Raw genomic sequence first — 21,870 nt, 5'->3', positions numbered from 1 at the left:
GTGCAGCACCCAGTGGGGAATGGCCAGGAATTGGTCCCGGCAGCCTCCCCGGAGGCCCCGCTGACTCCGCAAGGGCAGGCCTTGCTTCCTTCCCCCGCCTGTGGCGCAGACGTCGCCCCGCCGTTACTCCCCGCCCGGCCCCGGGCCGCCACAGGCAGCACGCGCTGGGCGGGAAACCAGCGCTCCCGGCCCCGTCGGGCGGAAGCATCGCGAGATCCGCGCGGGGCGTGGCCGGCGGGAGGGGCGTGGCCGCGCGGTGTTTGGGGCAGTGGGGCCGCCCCCTGCCCCCCCCACCTCCCCCCCCCCCGGTGGCTCAGGCACCCGCCGTGCACAAAATGGACACCGGCACCGGCCCCAGCGGCGCCGGCCGCGCGGACAGCGAGGTGCCTTCCACCTCCACCGCCGCGGCCTCTGCGCAGGAGCCCGGCGCCGAGGAGGTACCGCTCGGGGGGGCGGGCAGGGGGGGGCCCGGCGGGCGGCGGAGCCTCCGGGGACGAGCGCGGCTGGCCCCGCCGCCCTCTCCTGCAGCTGCCCCTCGGGCCGCGCCGTCCCGGCCCTGAGGCGGCCGCCCGGCCCTGAGGCGGTCCGGGTCGCTGGCAGCGTGCCGGCCCCTCTGCCGCAGTCCGTGCGGGCCCCGCCGTGCCGGAGCCGCGGCCCAGCTTGCGCGGCGGCCCTGCCGGCCGGCCCCCGCCCGGACACACCCCCGGCCCCGCCGTGCCGGAGCCGCGGCCCAGCTTGCGCGGCGGCCCTGCAGGCCGGCCCCCGCCCGGACACACCCCCGGCCCCGCCGTGCCGGAGCCGCGGCCCAGCTTGCGCGGCGGCCCTGCAGGCCGGCCCCCGCCCGGACACACCCCCGGCCCCGCCGTGCAGGCCGGCCCCCAGCTCTGCCCTTCAGCATCCCCGTGGGAGCTGCCGCCGTCCGTACGGTCCGGGCGCCCCCCTGCTGCCCCCTTCCAACCGCGCAGCCCGGGCGCGCCGGTGCTGGCCGTTCAGCCCGTGCTGCCGCGCCGTGCAGCCGGCTCGGCCCCGTATCGACCCCCCGCCTGGGCACTCCGGCGGGGCCCCCTCCTCTAGTGCCCCCCGCCCTCTTGTTTCCCTCGCCCGGTCCCCGGGGAGAGCTGTCCCGGAGCGGGATGGGGACGGTGGGCCTGGGGCTCGGCCGGAGCCGGGGCGCTCCGCAGGGGCGAGGGCCCGGGGTGGCGGCTGGACTGGCCTGTCCCAGCCCGCACGCTTCAGGGCTGCAGTCGTGCCTCTGCCCGGCTGAAATGCAGCGGTGACACAGATAAACCCCTTAAAAGAGCAGGATGGCTGCCAGCCTCCTCCCTTCAGCTTTTTGGAAAAAGGACTACAGGCTAAGACAAGGAATGTGAAAAGTGACGTACTCGGGTATCCTTGGAAACTGAACAAGATTTAAGAATGAATCTTAGAAAAACTTCGTAAGAATGATGACCGTGTGTCATATTTTTATGATATTGGAGAAAAGCGCAGAAATCCTGATATTAGCGCCATGAGAATTTTAATTCCAATTGATGAAAGTCCGTTTCTGCCGGAAAAGAGCGCTTGATTCTGTATTTTGTTACTTCTGTATACAAACAGCTATGGGATGCAGTGTGGCGTAATTCTGAACGTTACCTGATCGTTCAGGGAAAACAGTTTAAGGGCTATTTCTGTATTGGATACAACTTATTCTACAAAATGCCAACTGATAAAAAGTTGGTGCTAAATGTTTAGAGAATGCCTGCCTGGAGAAATCATTTGAAAATAGTGAATGGTTCCAAATATTATCAACATTGTGCTACTGTGCCACACTGGTCAATATGTTTCTTAAAGGAGAAAAAAGGTTTTGCTGTTTTAAAGTTTTTATTTGGACTGTGGAATTTCACTTCAGGTTGGGGCACAGGACTGTTACATAGCTATACAGTTAGTTACACAATCTGCGTGATAATGGCATATAATACAACCTGTTGTGCTCTGTTCCCCTCTCACTGTTTTACTTCACTATAAATAGTCCTTCTTGTAGTACCAAAACCGTGTCTTAACGGCTATTTGGAATGTATTTCTACTTTGTATATGCAAGTTAAACACAAAAGGTGTCCTTCTAATTATTCTTAATGCATCTCTTTAAAGTTCTCAACAGCACAGGTTATAAGAATAAAGTCAACGAACGCAGCAGCAGTTCTTATTCCCAGTCATTTATTCAGGTGTTCACATGACCTACCCAATTTAGGACTAATTATTGTACTTCCTCTAGATAGAAATCTCTCTCAGCCTGAAGTTAGTAGCTCTGTTTAGGCTAGTTAGTGGAGGTTTCAAGGGGAAGTATTTTGGATCCTTGGAATACTGAGGGTCTCTTATTTTTGAAACTGCTGCATGGTCGTGTTTCTTGTAGGGTGTTTAAATGACACCAGTTTTCAGGGGACTGTCTTATCTAGGGTTTAATCTTTAATGGAAAACTTTTCTAGGGTAGAGGCAGATTGTTACCAGCTAGCTCCCTGAGTTCAAAACAAAAGTACTCTTTTTGCTGGTTAATTAATTGTTTGCACTGAGGCTTCTGCTGATCCTCCTGTTTCCTGGGAAGTCAGCCCTGTAAGTGGTGAAGATGCATTGTGTAAAGTTTCTAGGGTGAAACTCTCACAGACTTGATTAAATATTTTGTGGTTCTGTGTCATATCAGGTACATGATCCAGTTGGTAGTAGGAGAGATGTATTCTTATATCAAAATTTAATAATTGATGAGGTCTAGCTTTTTATAACTCAGAACATTATGCAGAAGCAAGTTTGGATATGATGCTCGTCCCTACTACCCATCTAGCTCCAGCAACACAGAATAGTATTTTAGTGAAACTACAGCATATTCTTTTTCCTTGTAAGTTGTGAGGAAGAGAAGGGGTATTGGGGTGCATGTGTCTTAAGTTGTTTGTCTCTTTCATCGGCTTTTGCCAGTCTCCTGTTCGTTATTCCTAATATTACGGGGCAATCAGTGTTTGACAGAAACACTGCAATGAGGAGTGGGGGGACAGGGAAACTGTGTTTTGTCTTGAAAGGTAAGGTGTAGGATGTGATTTTTATAATGCTGTGGCTGCAGTAACTTTACATGTCAGTTCATTTACTTCTTTAACTCAGAGTGTGTTATTTGCAAATACTTATTTCTGAATAAATTTGATTTGTATGCTACCGTAAGTTTTCTTCTGCTGCAGAAACCTGAGTAACAACAGAACTGGCATTAGAGCCATCTGCCTTGGGGCTTAAAAAGATAATATTGCATTACATTTTCTTTGGAAAACTTGCAGTTAAAAGGGATTCTCATAATATTGAGTTGTTCTGGTTTGTCCAGGAGAAACTTCAGACTTACGTGAGGTAGACAGACAACTTTTTTCCAGTAGCACATACCGATGTAATTTATTTCTAGGGAAAGTGAGGGAGACATCTGAAATGCCCTACTGACAATTTTGTTTTCCTCTAAGGAGGAGTATTTTGTCCCTTTAATAACAAGGATTGGGCCTGATATTAGCACTGGCAGTCTCTCTCACTGGAGTGCATGTTACATAGTAATAAAACGGAGGTGTGAATATACACATGTATATGACCTGCTCTTTGGCATGTTGGTGTAACAGCCCTCTCCTGACATTGCTTTCTGAGATGAACTGGTTGCCTATATGATTGAAGAAGCTGTAAGTGAATAGAACATTTCTATTTGCAACATCATCATTTGGCCTTGCAAAACCAAACTCAAGCATTTATAAAATCCTTAAATTGTCAAACAACTTGATTATACACTTATACTGTTAACCTTTGCAGAGAATTATGCCTTTGGGCCAAAACCTGAAAAGGTGATCTCTGACTTCAGAAAATATTCCTCCCATTTGCATGACTGTGCTTAAAGTTAAAGAGTAAGTTGGCATATGTATTTATCAGTAACAGTTTTGAAATTTAAGTGTAACATTGCTTGACAGACCTTTACATATTTAGTCCCATTTTGGTCTGGTTTTGCTACTTGTCCCCGAATAGTTTAATTATTTCATTTGAATGTATTTATAGTAGGCTGATACTTAAAGCGCTTGTCAGATTAAGACTCTGCTCTGTTACATTTCATACAGACATGCACTTTGGCAGTTCCTTTCAGATAATTCAGTGCTTTTCAAAATATTTTTTATAATTTAATGCATCTCAAAAAATATTTAATATTTTTTTATTTGCAGGAGGTGTGTAAAAAAGGCATACTTCAAAGACTGAATTAGGAAAAAAACACCAAACATGTCTCCCACGGTTCTCTTTTTAAAAAAGATATTTTGCCAATATCATGGGGTTTGCCAGCTTTTTTTTTTCCTTTTATATATAGCAATGTAGCAGCTGAAGTTGTGGAAACCTGCTTTGAGCTTCCCAACTGAAGACAGAAATGAATCTCATAAACTACTGAAGTCAGACATTTTTGTTACAGTTTCTTAATTTTTTTTCATTTATAGTAAATAAGGTAGCTCTTTGTTAACTGTCTAAGAGCATACCATGCCGTGGTTGCTGCATGGATTGATTTGGTTGTTTAATTTGTGTCTTTTTCTAGGTATATGGCTAAGTGTAGTTAAACCTGTATTTCCAAATGAACTCTGACTATTCATCTAGAAGCGAGAACAAACAAAAAAACCCCAACCTAGATGCAAGTGCCAGAAATTTACAGTTAGAAATTTTACATTTAGAAATAACATTTAATTTTTAAAATATCTTTTCAAGATATTAAATTTAATTATGCATTTAAAGCAAGATCTTTGTGAAAGATTAAATTTCATCCTCTTTCAGTACATTATTTCAATGCTTCCAAATTGGATCCTATTTGTAGAGATAAACATGAGGATGAGACATATCTTCAACCTAGATTTTATCTGGTCATATCTCCTCTTTAGCTTCATCATGGATATAAGGTTCTGCTTTAGGTGAAATAATGATTAATGCAGTCACTTAATTTTGAAATAATTATTTTTGAAAAGTAGTATGTTTATCTTGTAGTGTGTAGGTTTGTTGGGTTTGATATCTTTTTGCTTTAGTAAATAAAGACGCTGATATTTACAAAGTGTTTACAATCTGAATTCCAGAAAAATGATCCCCCGTTTCAACTCAAACTTCCTCCAAAGGCAGCTAGACCTGAAAAAGAAGTTGACCCAGAATATGAAGAGAAGATGGTAAGTGTTTTCATGACAAAACATACTGCAGCTTTCTATGACTTTGGTTTGTTTGCTTGAACTAGATCAACACAGTTAGAAGAAGTTCTTGCAGACTGGATGTGTCAGAAAAGAAAAACAAAAAAAGATCAATTTAAATGTCTAGTCCAGTGTGGTGTTTCTCAGAGTGGCTAACAGTAGGTATTGAGTGAAGAATATGAGAACAGAGGAAGCAGATTGTGATAGTTCTGTTAAATACTGTCCCACTCTTCCAGGGGGAAGTCTGCATGAGTTCTGGAGTTGGAGTCTACGGTTTTTATACTCAGTAGTTGTCGGTGGATATTTTTTTCCCCCAGGGATTTGTCTGCTTGCTTTTTTCCCCTTATGTAGGTTTAGTTATCCACACCCTCCTGTGGTAAGGAGTTTTATTCAATTGCATTTTATATTTTGAACTCTCCTGTTTTGGTTTTGAATCTGTCTCTGCTGGTTTTATTTGATGACCTCTTGAGTCATGTCAGAGGCATCCCTAAGCTACTTCTTAAATAAGGGAAATACTGAAGCTGCCAGTTTCTCATTGTTTAAAAACGTAAAGGTTTTAAATGTTAATATGCCCCATAATATATGTGTCATAACAATGCAAAAGAGGATCTGTCCATGACACAAATGAAGGGAGCTTGTAGTGCTGGAGAGGAGGGATAACAGGGTAACTTCTGTATTACAAAGAGGCAGAAACCAGGACATTAGAAGACTTGTTCTTGAATGACACATGTAGTAAGTTCTTGGTTGAAGCTGGTATCTGCATCTTGCTGCATTTTTCTTAAAAGCTTTAATGTTAAATGGATGCCTAATAATTACAGTAGAGTCTGAAAGGATTGGATACCATAGAAGCCAGGGAAGAGTATCACTGTTAGACATAGAAAAGCTGGTACCTACTTGTATGAATACTTAATTTTTAGCCAAAGAGAAGACACACAAGTAAATCTGCTTGTTGAGAATGAGTTGAGTAAATAACTAAACTTGTTTTCACAGTAATACGTGGTGAATTTACATCTTTGGTAAATTAGAATGTTAGTTCAGTTGTTCTAAGAGGCAGAGGGAGTAGGTCTCAAAAATCTACCTTTCATCAATTGTGCAGTCGTGGGCTAGACCTTTACTATTTATGAAGGCATGCTGCTTACACCCAGCCAGTAATTTTGCAGGCAAAAAAGTATATTGTGGCATTCAGTTATGGTTAGCTTGCCAAAACCATCATGTATTATTAGTTTAATATAAATCCTCTGAATGGATTTGTTGTTAGCCTGTATGAGCATAAACAACCATGTCTTTACTCGCCTTCGTAAAATTTTTTTTCCCTAAAAGTTTTACTTGATATTTACAGTTTATTTGGTTTTCAAGTTATTTACACAAATGGTCCAATGATGAATGCAAGGGAAAAAGAATAGTAATTTTTTTCCAGGAGATGTCTGTAAAGACGTTCATTTGCTGGTAAGTGGTGCACTATTAAAAGAAATGTGTTGCCGTCATGTGGCAAGATGGTGCATTGCATGTCAGGTTCATTTTTGTTGCTCTTTTCTTTGGTTTGTGTTATTGCTGTTAGAGCACTTTTACTTGCATATAAGTTACCTGCAGAAAAGCTTTCTGTTGTTCGTGTATTTCTTAAAAAAGTTATTGTACATAACTACAATTTCACTTTTGTAGTTTATATCAAGATATATAAATGAGATCACATGAAAATTGCTTTAAGTGGTACAGCGTTACATGATGCTTAGCAATGGCATAGAGAAACTGATAACTTGCATTCTGTCAGATAGCATTTGCATTTTATCATATTTTTCTTAAAAATTAGGTAACATGTCTTTGAAATATAGGAAGGAGAAACAGTATAGATAGAGATACAAATATGATAAACTACATAAATATAGAGAAGGAAAACCAAAATGTTTTGCTGTGTTTATATAGTGAAGTGCATATGCCTCATTGATACAGCAAAACTGTAATGATTGAAATTTGAAATCTGACAGCAAAATTCAAACTTCTGTGAAAGCAGTTTTGAGCTGGTATGCCCATTACTTTACTCATACTTCTAAAAGCAGAGCTACCACATTCTTCTCTTGGGTCAAATCCTGATAGCCTTGAAGCTGATGGAAGTTTTGGCACTGACTTGAGCAAGGTTAGGATTTCATCCCTTACTATAAGTCAGAACCTTAGTTTATCTTTTGTAGACAGTCCTTTAAAGCATCCCTTCACAGTTGCTGGTGTGCCACGCAGACTTAAGCCATCTATACAAGTAAACTGTTTTTGGGTTGTTTTACTGATCTTTTGAGTTTTGAATGGGGATGAGTTGCTGGGATGAGGTTATCAAGTCCTGCCATGTCTTCCCAGTTGCTGTGGTATTCATGAAGGACCATTTGAACTACCATACATTACACTTGGGTACTCTAAAGCAATTCACGCTTAGCTGTAAGCTGAAGCAGCTCAAGAGCTATTTCATGATGCTTGTAGCCCTCTGAGTTGGCTAACAGTAGGCAGATGGTCTTGTCAGTCTTTCCTCATGTAAATTGTTCTCACGAGTGTCTGAATTCTGTTTCTTAATAAAAATACATTTTTTTAATGAAGAAAAGCTATTGATTTTTCTTTTTTTAATTCTCTCCCCACTTTGGAAACTAGAAAGCAGATCGAGCAAAAAGGTTTGAATTCCTCCTGAAGCAGACAGAACTTTTTGCACATTTTATTCAGCCTGCAGCACAAAAATCACCAACATCTCCATTGAAAGTCAAGCTGGGACGGCCACGGATGAAGAAGGATGAAAAGCAGAGTTTGATTTCAGCTGGGGAGTATGTTGTTTTTGTTTCTGACTTCTTACACTTTCAAACAAATTATGCATTTTAACATATCTATTTAGTTAGTAGCATAGAGATTGTGCTTTAAGTAAATCCAGAACTTTTCCTATTAATGGTGTATCATAATTTCTTTAAAAGCTGGTTGGTGTATGAATGCTGCTTCATCAGCATTAGTATGACCTTGGATCGGCGATGCACTTTTAAAGTAAATTTCCTGATTCTTGCCCCTTACCATGCTTTGGTCGATATTGTGGAGTGATTTTGGAGCACAAGAATTGAATTTCTTTTGCATAACGCTGAACTAGAAGATGCACTCCAGAAATGCACCTGATGTGCTCCAGCTGCTAGAGGACATGTCAGTGGGACCTGAGTGGAGCTAGACCAAGTTAAAACAAGACAATGCATATGTAGTGTGGATGTTGGATCCTCAGCACCAATTGTGTCACTCCACCAGTCTATGTTAGTCAGTAATGCAGGCATAGCCTGCATGTAGTTTTTCTGACGGGTCTTGTAATAGCAAGCAACTAGTTTTTGGAATGTTTACAAAATGGCATTTTCTATTTTATACATTTAAAAAATTTTTTTTTAATTGAATAAGTGATTCTTCTCAATGGTATAGTTATCAAGTAATTGATTCTAAGGCCACCACTGTGTGTCTTATATTTCTGTGTTGCTCATTAAAAAGTACCTTAGAGAACTCATGATACTTCTTGTCAGAATATAGTTATGACTCTGGAGGAGAGGGCTTCGTATCAGCCTTTCTAAGTAAAGCTGGAATGAACCATAAGGAATAACTTATTAACAGGATATAGTTTTGGTCAGGGTACTATAACACACACGTTGTAGGTCAATGATTGTTTCTGTTATAATTTGTCTTTCTTGATTTTATAGTCAGTGTTTTGAAATTATTTCATATAAACATGAATCTTGGCTTCTTTCTTTAGTTATCGTCACAGGCGCACAGAACAAGAAGAAGATGAAGAGCTGTTGTCAGAGAGTCGAAAAACATCTAATGTGTGTATTCGATTTGAGGAGTCTCCTTCATGTAAGTATTGTATTGACAGTTTTCTGATTGCTTTGATGTAATTAAAATCCGAGCAGATCACAATTAAAATTTTCTACTTAGTATTTTTCTACTTAGAGGAATCTTACATTTACAGATGTGAAAGGAGGAACACTAAGAGATTATCAGGTTAGAGGTTTGAACTGGATGATCTCATTGTATGAAAATGGTGTTAATGGCATTCTGGCAGATGAAATGGTAAGCAGTAATCTTTTGGCATTTTTGTGGTAATTATTGAGCAAAATTCAACATTAAAGTGCCTATAGTATTTCATGTATATGCAGTAGTATGCATCATTCTACAACAGATTTTTCACAACTGGAATTCTAATGCAATGAAAGACACTGTATTGCAAACATTTGCTGTGTAGTTTGCTTTAAACAACTTAAGTGGCAGAATTATATAGTAGGAAAATTGTTTGAAACTATTTCTGTATGGTATTTCATTTCAGCAGATTTCTTTCCCTCCCCTCTTTGTCAATGCAGGGTCTTGGTAAGACTCTGCAAACAATAGCATTATTAGGCTATCTGAAGCATTACCGAAACATTCCTGGGCCACACATGGTCCTGGTTCCAAAATCAACTTTGCACAATTGGATGAATGAATTCAAACGCTGGGTTCCATCATTACGTGCTGTTTGCCTTATTGGAGATAAAGACGCCAGAGTAAGTCCTTTACATTTCAAAGATGTACACCTTATTTGTTAAAAACTAGCATTGGGGTATGTGGAATTCTCCCTAAGCTACTTCCTTAATTATGGTATTTTTTAGTAATCTTTAACAATGTTAGTGTTGAAAATGCAAAATGTTATGCTTGTAACTATGAGGAAAAAATGCAAATCAATAGGTGAAGTGGTAGGCTGGGATCCAAGTACAGCTGTCTGACTTACCTCTTTTTCTGGTGTTTTTCTCTTTGATTTTTGCACTTTTTTTATCTCTTCAGTGTTTGCATTATGACAGTGTTTATTCAGTTTCCTTTATTGCCCACACTTTGTTACCTCTTTCTTCACCTTTTTTAGGTGACTTCTCCCACACTTTACTTGTGCCTTATGTCCATGCCTTGTCTTGTAACTAGGGTTCTGTTGTAGAGCTTTTCATCTTTCATGGTGAAGGCCTTAAAATAGATATAGGGTGGTTTTCTAACTTGAAGGGGATTAACAAGCTGGATGTTCCTGTGAATTCTGTGGCTCCTCATATGGATTGCATGTCTGCCTGTTACTGCTTGAGGGTAGAAGGGTTCTGCAGAGGGATCTGTACAGGCTGGATCAATGGGCCCAGGCCAACTGTATGAGTGCCAACAAGGCCAAGTGTCGAGTCCTGCACTTGGGTCACAACAACCCCATGCAACGCTACAGGCTGGGGGACAAGTGGCTGGAAAGCTGCCTGGCGGAAAAGGACCTGGAAATGTTGGTTGAGAGCTGGCTGAATATGAGCCAGCAGTGTGCCCAGGTGGCCAAGAAGGCCAACGGCATCCTGGCCTGTATCAGAAATAGTGTGGCCAGCAGGTCTAGGGAAGTGATCGTCCCCCTGTACTCAGCACTGGTGAGGCCGCATCTTGACTATGGTGTTCATTTTGGGCTTCTCACTACAAGAAACACATTGAGGTGCTGGAGCGTGTCCAGAGAAGGGCAACGAAGCTGGTGAAGGGTCTAGAGCTTGTGTCTTATAAGGAGCGGCTGAGGGAACTGGGGTTGTTTTCACAAGTAACAAGTGATAGGATAAGAGGAAGAGGCCTCAAGTTGCACCAGGGGAGGTTTAGATGGGATATTAGGAAAAATTTCTTCACCGAAAGGGTTATCAAGCACTGGAACAGGCTGCCCAGGGAATTGGTGGAGTTGCCATCGTGGAGGTATTTAAAGGACTTGTGGATTTGGTGCTTAGGGACGTTGTTTAGTGGTGGACTTGGTAGCGCTATGTTAACGGTTGGACTTGATGATCTTAAGGGTCTTTTCCAACCTAAATGATTTTATGGTTCTGTGAGAGGAGCTGCTGGTTCTGCCAGTGATTTGGACAGTTTCTTCCAGTGCTGTATTCTTGGATTTGACTGTACTGCTCTTTGCAGGTTTTTTAATTTGAAGTCTGATAATATTTGTACCACTGTGTGTTTATTGCTAGTTCCGTGGAATGAAATTAAGATTGTGTTGAAGGGAAGCGTGCACCTTCACATTGTACTTTCTTTGCTTTCAGAGTCTTATGTTTGTATAGTCATAACTTTTCATTTCCTCGTTTTCTACTTTATCTCTCTGTTCTGTGGTGGCTAAAGCACCTCTGAGCTTACATTTGCATTTGTAAGTCAGTGCATAGTATTGTACAGAACACTCCTTTATTAGGTAGCTCTTCAAGGCCGTGGACTTGAACAGTTCTGTCAGCCCTACTAGCTGGGGTGATCTGTGTACTCTACGAAGTAAGTTCTTGGGGACCTGCATGTGTGGCATTTCCATAGGGTGATATTCTTTCACGTCAAAGGATTTATATGGCTAGATATGTATCCTTTACAAAATAGAGATGGGACGGAGGACGGAGATCTTCAGGAAAGAGAGAAGATGGGAGTGGGCTATGTGAGTTATTTTGAAACACTTTCTTTGTCGATTGTGTCTTTGGACTAGTTAGTTTAGAGGGTTTTTTCCTTATTGGTAGTATGTACTGTCTCTAAATTGCAGAAAAATTATGCTGAAAAGTAAATATTTAATTTTGAATAGGAGAAAATTTGTGTTTTGCTTAACCCCACCTGATGATCTGTCTGTGCCTAAAGTACAAAGGATTGAAGGCTTTTGTTACAGTAACTTTCAGTTACTAAAAAGATGTTTTGGAGTCTTCTTTTGTGTCCTAGCTTAGCACATCAGTAATGTTGGCAGAGATAGGTTTCACTGAATTCCATACAAATTGTTCATATTTATAAATGTTTGTTAATTTAATTGTTCTGCTTTAGGCTGCTTTTATCCGTGATGTTATGATGCCTGGTGAATGGGATGTTTGTGTTACATCATATGAAATGGTAATTAAAGAGAAATCAGTCTTCAAAAAATTTAACTGGAGGTACTTGGTAATTGATGAAGCCCACAGAATAAAGAATGAGAAGTCTAAGGTAAACTCAAAATTATTTGATACTTTGAAGATAATTTGACGTGAAAGATTCCATCTGATTTTAGCAGATGTTAAGTGTTAGGTGTGATGTTTTTTTAAAATATAAGCCCATAGCTATTGGGTGGTAAATATGAATTTCATAGGTAGCTCACTGTCTTAAATTTGACATTGTTTCAGGTCTCAGAAACTAATGAAAACTCATTATACTTAAATGTACATTATGATGATAACTATTTGTTGTATTTCTAGCTGTCAGAGATTGTACGTGAGTTCAAGACGACGAATCGATTGCTGCTTACAGGAACTCCTTTACAGAATAACCTCCATGAGCTGTGGGCATTACTCAATTTTCTTTTACCTGATGTCTTCAATTCTGCAGATGTAAGTTGAGGTTTGGAAGTACAGTCTTGTTCTTATTTTGATTCCCAGGCTGCTTTCTGCAGAAGAGAAGAGTGACCGGCCTAGTGAGAGACATATGATGTGGGAGATGTGGATTCAGTAGAAGCTCTGTGGCTTACCTAAATGTAGACTACTTTTTTTTTTGCTCTACCTAGTTAAAACAGTGCATTTTGTTAGTGCAGATAAGGCCTCAGGCCAGCAATAGCAAATGTAATACTTCAAATAGGTCAAGAATTATGCAAAGTCGAAGAAATTTGGGAAAGCAATGCAGAATGAAGAATATGAAGCATCCAAATAGGCGTAAGCCTTTTTTTAATTTAGAATTTGAGTTATCTTTCTCATCTTTTGCTGTTAATGTTTCTTTGTACTTGTATTGCTTGCTTCCATTGTTTTTGCTCTGTTGTCCATCTCATTTACTTAAGGATTCTGGTTTCTTTTTCTGTTTTTACCTTCTTGACCCATCATTACACAAGCACTAAGGGGAAGAACTTGGACACTGCAGTGATGAGTGTAGAAAACCATTGTAGATTAAGCAGAGCAATAGTATTTTGTCTGCGGAGTTACTCAGTTGACTTGAATGTTATAATGTGCTGGGGAGCTGGCACAGAATTGCAGACTGATTTTGCTTTCACTCATAGAAGTAATTTGTCTCAAGATTTATGCCACTCTGAGCTGGAGTGAGAGAGAGTCAATATGTGTCAGTTAAAACTACAGATGATAAACTGTTCATACCAATTGTGCTGTTTCTCACCACAGGATTTTGACTCATGGTTTGACACTAAAAATTGTCTTGGTGATCAGAAACTTGTAGAAAGACTTCATGCTGTAAGTAATTAAAGCTGTAATCATGTGTCATCGTTAGCATACACAATGTAAAAAAAGAAAAATAGATTATTTCCCCTTTCATCTCCAAGTTGAGAAAATGAACGTGAAGGTGTTGCGTTACAGAAACGCCCAGCAGAATTTTCATGAATTAAATATTGGAATTTACTATTATAGATACTGCTTCTTGTAGTATTGCTGTTAGAAGCAGACAAAATCTATACATAAAATGTGAAAATGAAGAATTCTGAGATCTTTTTGGAACCATTTATTATTGTGAATAGTATACTGATACACATGTTTAGTCTGAATAAAGGCATGCCTTTGTCTTTGTTTTACTGTACATGAGATAAAAGACATTTTTCATCATACAGTAACAAAACAAATCAGAAAGAAGTGCAACATACATTGCTTATCTTTGAAATGTTGGTGTATTTTGTATACACTGCTAGTGGAAATGAAACAGAGCTTATGCTAAAAGGTAATAAATAGATTTTATAAGCTTATGGGTTTGGTCCTTGCTTAAGGTAACAGCTGGGATGAGTATGGCAGTCTTTATGTAGTGTTACATATTTGTGTGTGAACTTAGCCTATTAGTGGACAACTTCATTTTGCAGACTGTAGCAGAATTTTTCTGAAGGAGTCACCATGACAGCAATAGGTATTGATTACTTCTGAATAAATATCAGATAATTGAATCTGTTAATTTTGTATTGTTAATCTGTTAATTTTGTATTTGAGGCAATCAACTTTATAAATTTACCTGTGGAAAAACTCTTTAATTTGTGTAGGTTTTGAAGCCGTTTTTACTACGTCGCATAAAAGCTGAAGTAGAAAAGAGTTTGCCACCAAAGAAGGAAGTAAAAATTTATCTTGGACTCAGCAAAATGCAGCGGGAATGGTGAGTTATTCACATCAAAGTAAGATTATTTTCTGATAAAGAGCATTACAGCTCTTCACACTGAATATTTTTTTTTCCTCATAGTTGTATGTTAAGACAGTTAGATGAAGAAGCCTATTTATAGTTGTCTTTGGGGCTTTTTTTAAAGATGCACAAGTTACAGAGAGCTCAGGAAGGGTAATGAAAAGGGTTGGGAGGAAGAAAGCAGAAACTTTTTTTCCTTAATTTTATTTGAAATATGTAGGCATATGTATGCCTACTAAGTTTATGCCTTTGATGCAAGTATGTATGCACCAGTAAAAGTCTGAGCTGAAATTAAAATAAAACCTTGAGGAGCCACATACCCAGAAGAGATGTGAGAAAAGGAGCCAGGTCAGTGCAGCAGCTTCAGTCAAATAAATGATATCTTTAATCCACTTTGTAGTCCTAAAATGGAAGTGTAAGATAAACCAGTAAATGACAGATCATTGTCACTCACCGACAAATTGCCTTTCATGTTTAGGTATGGATTTATAAATCCTTATTATCAGTCAGACGTTTTCGCCAAGTTTCGTAAGAATATAGCTCATTATTATATTAAACAAAGCAAACTCCCACATCCAGAAATAAGTAATTGGGATATTGCAGGGTTTCATTCATGTTTTAAATGTCAAATAAAACCAGAGTTGTACAAAATTGCCTGTGAAACTTCAGGTATACAAGGATCCTGATGAAAGATATTGATATCCTGAATTCAGCTGGGAAAATGGATAAGATGCGTCTGCTGAATATTCTCATGCAGCTGCGGAAATGCTGTAACCATCCTTACCTATTTGATGGTGCTGAGCCGGGCCCTCCTTACACCACTGACACGCATCTTATCACTAACAGTGGTAAAATGTTAGTTCTGGATAAACTGCTAGCAAAACTCAGGGAGCAAGGTGAGTATGGTTTATGAACAGCAGTGATCTGAATGCTCGTTGTAAGTAAAACTACCTTTCAAAAATCGCATAGATTCTTTCTTGTCTTTCCTTCAATGAATGCATTCATTACTTTCAGTGAGGTTTTTGTTGAAAAATGATTTTTCTGTAGATCTTAACACATGGAGGGAAGGAAGTCTTACAGGAATGATGAGGAAGACAAATACAGAGAAACAGAAGGAAAGGAAGAGCAGAGTCTCCCTTCTGCTGTCTTTAAGAAAATTTCTGATGAGAGTATTAGCTTGTCTGTGCACATCAGTCATCAGCTACTTATCTTACCACGGTTTTAAGTGTTCTGTTTCTTCAGCTGTGTATTTCTTCTGTGTAAATTATCAAATAACCTGTCTTGAGGAGAAGTTAAATCAATACCAGAAAAGTAACTTCAGAGGAAAGACTTGAGCATAGTACAGAATATTTCACATGAATTCTTACTAATGGTCTGTAGTAGGCTCTGTGATAAGATTAATGTGAAAACATAAAACCAACAACAAAACCTTCTGTGTTGTTCTGTCAGGTTCCAGAGTTCTACTTTTTAGTCAGATGACTCGCTTACTGGATATTTTGGAAGATTATTGCATGTGGCGAGGATATGAGTACTGCCGCCTTGATGGACAGACACCACATGAAGAAAGAGAGGTGAGAAAGTTGTATATAAACAAGAAATTTCTTTGGTTTACATATTAGATTATTAAGAAGTTATTTTTTAGATATATAAGTAGCTACATCATTGTTTAAAGTAAAGCAAAAATGCTGCAGTTTAAAAAGGGTGCTAAGGGTATATGTTTTTCTTAACTAAAGTCCACATAAAGTAGACTTCATTTGTTTCTCAACTAAATGAAAAATGTAATATTTTGTGGACTCAGAATGGATTTTTCCACCTGTGCAAATCTACAGTTTCTTACTTCTGTAAAAAATTGGTTTTGGTATGAAAATTCTGTAAGTTTCAAAGAAATTGCATTGAAAAGCTGCCAACGTATTGGAAGCTTGTTTGAAAACTCTGATACTTTAATGACACTTTTTTTTCTTTTAGGAAGCAATAGACACATTTAATGCTCCCAACAGCAGTAAATTCATTTTCATGCTGAGTACCAGAGCTGGAGGTCTTGGAATTAATTTGGCAACTGCTGATGTGGTTATTCTCTATGATTCAGATTGGAACCCTCAAGTAGATCTGCAAGCCATGGTGAGTTAACAAATGAATGTGTATTAGGGGGTTAAAGTTGTCATTGTTCTATTTTGTGTTACCAGAACTTGCATTTTTGTTATTTTTCTTTACGTTTTGTATTTAATACCAAGAAACTAAGGAGTTGAATAAAAAGGGCATGAACAGAATTGTGGAAGAAACTGCAGATTTTTCTCTGTAAATATCTGTAAATATATCTCTGTATCTCTGTAAATATTCATAATTGAATAGCATTACTTCTGTCAAAATACTGTATCAATATTGTTTATCCATAGATTTATTCTTAATTCTGTCTTTCCAGAAGACAACAGTAAATGAATAGCAGAGGGCTGTTTCCAAAATAATAGCAATGAATTAAAAGCATGCAGCTTTATATTCCTCCCTTTTGGGAAGCTTATGCTTATGCAACCCACCTTGTTTTCTACATAAGTGTAAAGTCATTCGGTAGTGATGCCGGGGGGGGGAAAACCCTTATCTTTGAGTTAAACATACTAAAATCTCCTCTTTCAGAGTGCTGAATATCAAAAAATCAAGTCTATAATTTGTTTCATGTGGAATAAAAATCACATGATCCTTCTTGCATGACTTGGGGGGTGGGGTATTTCGGTGGCTTGTGGGTTTTTTTGGTTGGTTTTGGTGTGGTTTTTTTAATACCTTTAAACACATCAACTATTCGTTGTGAATAACTCATCCTTTCGATATGCATGGTGACTACTAATAGTAGACCGACTTCCTGGAAACTTATGAGTGTGATTTGTGAGCTTTAGGTAGGATTTTCAGGAAGAAAGGAATATTATGCAGGAGAGTAAAAGATTTAACGACTCATGTTTAAAGGACAGTCAGAAAATCCTGGTACCAACAGCTTGAAGGCCAGTTGTTTAACTTCTTTTTATTTAAGAGGACAAAACAGTATTTTTATTCATGTTTTCCAGAGAGAATAAACACAAGTTTTGTTACAAATAAGTATAGTATGTTAGTCATATAACCTCACTTGCTCTGTATTGTACCTGTACTATGTGAGCTGCATATTGATGCTTTACTATAGCTAGCTTGGGACAACGACCGTATTGACGCTGTGGCTGCATGGACTTTGCCCATGGAATTGATACGCTTAACCCAGGGCTGCCAAAGTTTCAATACCTGTGTCAAGTGAGAGAATTAGTTTGAAAGCAGTGCAGATGTGCGTACGTATATACTGTTGTATCTCCACTTCCCAATTGCAGTCTAAACAGACATACAGTTATCTTCATTTACAGTGAGGTAGATGTATTTATTACTATAGAATGACCCAAACTTGAAAGGTTTAATAGCCAGATATAAGTAAGTATTACTATACTGGTTTTATGGTTTTGTATGCTCTTGAATAAGCAAAGAGCCAAGAAATATATGCTAGTTTCAGTCTTCTGTTTCTGCTATATGCAAGCTAACTGTCTATTGCTTGTGAGTTTTTGTTGCTGAACACTCATTGATTTATGTTTGTTAGGATCGTGCGCATCGTATTGGTCAAAAGAAACCAGTACGGGTGTTTCGACTAATCACTGATAATACTGTTGAAGAGAGGATTGTAGAAAGAGCTGAAATAAAACTGAGACTGGACTCTATAGTTATACAACAAGGTATCAACTGCTATATATGTTTGTCTGCAACAGAATTGTTCAGTCCCTTAAAGTATAGATTAAATAACTGTACAAATGTACAGTATGAGAGAAAGCAGGCCTTGTGTATAATAGCAGTACACTGAATCAACATAAAAAACTATAATGTATAAGTTATTCACTTGTTCAGCTGAAATTTTTGAAAAAAACTTTGTTTTCCTAAATAATGTGGGCGTAGACTTATACTAAGGCTCTAAATGAGGAAAGCAAACTACAGCTGAATAGATGTTCCTTGGTTTTTGTGATATGTTAAAAAGGAAAAAAAGAAAAAAGATATGTTCCATGACAGATAAAAATAATCCTAGATGTGCTTCTTACCACATACCAATTTACTGAACGTTAAAACTGCTTTGTGTGTGTTTGTTTAGAAGCTCTTGGAAGACTAGTTTGTCAAAAATTAAGGTTCTCAAGCTAAGTTTTGAAGGTTGTTTGTGGCCTACTGAAAGAATGATGGTCAAAATTTTGATGGTCTGTGAAGAGATGAGATAGGATAAGTGAAATTTTGGCACAGAAATTAGAATTTTGGGAAAAATATTCAGAGATTTGGGTTGAAATCGGTGAAGTGCGTGTTGAAAATCTTAACTACTTCTTAATGGTTATTACAGAATACTTTGTCATTTTGCATCTTCAAATAAGATTTTGATCTTAAAAGTTCAGCTAACTTTGTAAGATTAAGATCTTAAATATAAAATTCGGATTATCTGAATGTGAAACATTCTCCATTATGGCTTGATCCAAAGTTGTTGTTTTTTTATTCTCCCCGAAGCTCCCGATTTCTGTTTATTTTCAGCTCAAGTGAAACGTAATTTTTTCTATATGGTTCTTTTGCTTCTCCTTTCTTGTTCTGCCAGTGAACTAAAATCCTCTGTTTGCATGGTCCTACTAGAACTTCTGTATTATAACTTTCAACATGTTTCTTCTAATTTTAGGAAGGCTCATAGACCAACAGTCTAACAAACTGGCAAAAGATGAAATGCTGCAGATGATCCGGCATGGAGCCACGCATGTTTTTGCTTCCAAAGATAGCGAGCTGACAGAAGAAGATATAACCACTATTTTAGAAAGAGGTGAAAAGAAGGTTAGAGAACAGTTTTGCACAGAATTTGAAATGTGTCAAACATTAAATATATATGCACAAAATACAAATTAAATCTGATTATGTAAATCTATTTTTATGCCCAACTATTACTTTACTATTTGTAAATCTATTAAAGCTTATGAAAGTTTTGAAGGAGTAGAATTAGTGAGTTATAATTATTTTCAAAGTTCAAACTGTGTGCACCATATCTTAAGCACTGTTTATTTTGTGGGCTTTTAGAATGATGTAAATTTTATGCCAACAATTGTAATAAACACAAAACCTTTATGGAGCTTTATTAGGGAATAGGTAGCTCTGTGGAAGAATGAACTACCATTTCAGCTCCAAAGAGTTGGGCATAAATTCCATTTAAATTTAAAAGTTAAATCATACAGTTGTAGGGCTACATCCCAGCATAATAAATTTAGTTTAATGGAAAGTCTTGAAGTCACATTGTTCAAAACTGAAAAGCATTGTGGGCATCTCTCCTTACAAGAAAAATGTAAGTAAAAGTTTAAAGCAGAAAAAGACATTGAGAATGTTTTAATAATGATGAAAGCTGTTTTCTTTTCCAGAAAAAACAAAACGGCTTGAGTGAGCCTAAAACTATCTTTCTGTATTTTTAGACAGCTGAAATGAATGAACGATTGCAGAAAATGGGGGAGAGCTCCTTACGAAATTTCACTATGGACACAGAGATGAGCTTATACAACTTTGAAGGTGAAGATTATAGAGAAAAACAAAAGGTAATTTTTCTTGAAGTCTTTAAGACTTCAGTTTAGAGGTGCGAGCATGAAGGCCATTCTAGAAATGTTATGGCTGTAAAGGTTATTCTAGAGAAGTAAGAAGCTATGGAAAATTTCACTTTGCTCTGCTGAATCATCAATATTCTGAATTTTTGTTAAATTAGCTTTCAGCCCTACTAATTTTATTCATGGTAAAATCTGATAATATTGCTCAAATTTTAGTATTTTTGCTGCAGAAAGAATATGTTGCATCCTACTGTACTGCTGCAGTCAGTATTATTTTACTGCCACATAACCGAGAGGAAAAACCAGGCCTGATAATGATTTTGTATGTGGAACTTGGACTTAAGTCTTTTTTGCAGTGACGGCTTTAGTCACAAGCATTAATGTGAACCTTTTTGTACAACAATTTACTTAATTACAGAAGGATCATACAAACAAAGAGGTATTACTCAGGGTCCCACAATGTTACCTCTGTGTCTCTGTGTTTTGTACGGGATGTATAGTCAAGACATCCTTAAGGTCTTACCTGGAATCAGATATGTGAACTCTTACCTGTTAACTACAGAATGCCCTTCTAATCCAGATTTCTTACCAATTTTGAAGAAACATTTAGAAAAATATAATGAGACTAGAGTGGGGGGTGTGTGCATATATACATAAGATTCTTTCTCCATATGGATAATTTCATTACAAGAAGCCAGCTAAATACAGCATAGTCTTGAAATATGCTTCAGTGAGTTTAATTAAAGTAATTAAGTTAAGATAATTCATGGCTAATGGATTTAATTTTTTTTTGCCAATGTTGTAGCCTCTGTAGAGGTTATTCATTGTGATATTTAGAGGAGAAGCAATTCAATTCATTCATGTCACAAGATACTATAGAATTCAGAGCCCAAGTCCGCAGTCCTTCCATTGTGTTTTGGTAGATGGAATCATAACTGTACTCAGGTGTCTGAAGTAAGTAGAATACTGCGAAGGGATCTGTCCACACCACTGCACTGCCTTACTTGTGTATTATCTTTTATGTGTTTAAATATGTGTTATAATCAGCTACAATTTCTAGCTTATTTTTGAGCTCTGTTGTAGTATCCATATTGTTGAGCACAACCATTAGATTTGCTGTGCAAAAATACGTTCCTGTTTTGCAGGGCCACGTTAGTCATTATTTCTGCAACTTAGACAGTTACTTTAATATCTTTTTATTCTATTCTGCGTGTAGCTGAGCATGATGGAATGGATAGAGCCTCCAAAACGAGAACGCAAAGCTAATTACGCGGTCGACGCTTATTTCAGAGAAGCCCTACGTGTTAGCGAACCAAAAGTCCCAAAGGTAAGAAGTTGGCAAGTATGGAGGGTTTTCTATGTTGTTCTTTTGCTCTTCTCTCCCATGATGCATCCCCTGCTCTCACCCTATACTGGTAATAAAATGAATGTATTTGCTAAGTGATAGGTTGCCACTGCTGCTGAATTATGGCAGTTTTATTTCAGAGAAATCCAGTGTATATAATGTTAATGTACCTGTGTACTTTTGAAGGCTCCACGACCTCCAAAACAACCGAATATTCAGGATTTCCAGTTTTTCCCACCACGGTTATTTGAACTTCTGGAAAAAGAAATTCTATATTATCGTAAGACTATAGGATATAAGGTAACTCTTTTTTTTTCCTCTTCAAATTAGTGAAATGTATTTGTAGTCCTCTTTGCAGATTTACTGCAACCTTGACAACAGCTAAATGAAGTAAATGAGGCTGCAACTAAAAATATATCATTCTGGTCTTATTTTTTACAAAGTGCTTCTCATTGTGAAGGAAATGGCGTAAAAAACCTCTATTCCCCTGTTTTTATTCCACTGTGGAACAGAAAACGTAATCTGTAATTCCTTCCTTCATTAAAAATTTCGTATCTGTATAGCTTTGTGTTTTGTGGTGGGTTCCTAACAATAAAATAGAGTAGAAAAAAGAAAGACGGTTCTGGTGCTTCATATAGTT

General features: G+C 38.7%; 1 protein-coding gene across 1 annotated transcript in view; it reads left to right on the top strand.

The window, feature by feature from the left end:
- The first annotated feature begins 335 nt into the window (after positions 1-335).
- Positions 336-21,870, top strand: part of SMARCA1 (SWI/SNF related, matrix associated, actin dependent regulator of chromatin, subfamily a, member 1) — a 37,284-nt gene continuing 15,749 nt past the window's right edge. The window contains exons 1-18 of the mRNA XM_059824609.1: positions 336-437; positions 5,085-5,171; positions 7,818-7,984; positions 8,935-9,035; positions 9,151-9,251; positions 9,539-9,718; positions 11,982-12,137; positions 12,386-12,517; positions 13,292-13,360; positions 14,149-14,258; positions 14,952-15,178; positions 15,732-15,853; positions 16,248-16,400; positions 17,884-18,016; positions 18,985-19,133; positions 19,760-19,879; positions 21,102-21,212; positions 21,417-21,530. Coding sequence (XP_059680592.1) covers positions 336-437; positions 5,085-5,171; positions 7,818-7,984; positions 8,935-9,035; positions 9,151-9,251; positions 9,539-9,718; positions 11,982-12,137; positions 12,386-12,517; positions 13,292-13,360; positions 14,149-14,258; positions 14,952-15,178; positions 15,732-15,853; positions 16,248-16,400; positions 17,884-18,016; positions 18,985-19,133; positions 19,760-19,879; positions 21,102-21,212; positions 21,417-21,530 — 2,334 coding nt within the window. The remainder of the gene's footprint in view (positions 438-5,084; positions 5,172-7,817; positions 7,985-8,934; positions 9,036-9,150; positions 9,252-9,538; positions 9,719-11,981; positions 12,138-12,385; positions 12,518-13,291; positions 13,361-14,148; positions 14,259-14,951; positions 15,179-15,731; positions 15,854-16,247; positions 16,401-17,883; positions 18,017-18,984; positions 19,134-19,759; positions 19,880-21,101; positions 21,213-21,416; positions 21,531-21,870) is intronic.

The sequence above is a fragment of the Gavia stellata genome, chromosome 14 (genome assembly GCF_030936135.1).
Source record: "Gavia stellata isolate bGavSte3 chromosome 14, bGavSte3.hap2, whole genome shotgun sequence".
Taxonomy (NCBI): domain Eukaryota; kingdom Metazoa; phylum Chordata; class Aves; order Gaviiformes; family Gaviidae; genus Gavia; species Gavia stellata.
The sequence above is the reverse complement of the archived record's forward strand: the minus strand, read 5'-3'. Positions and strand labels throughout refer to the sequence as shown.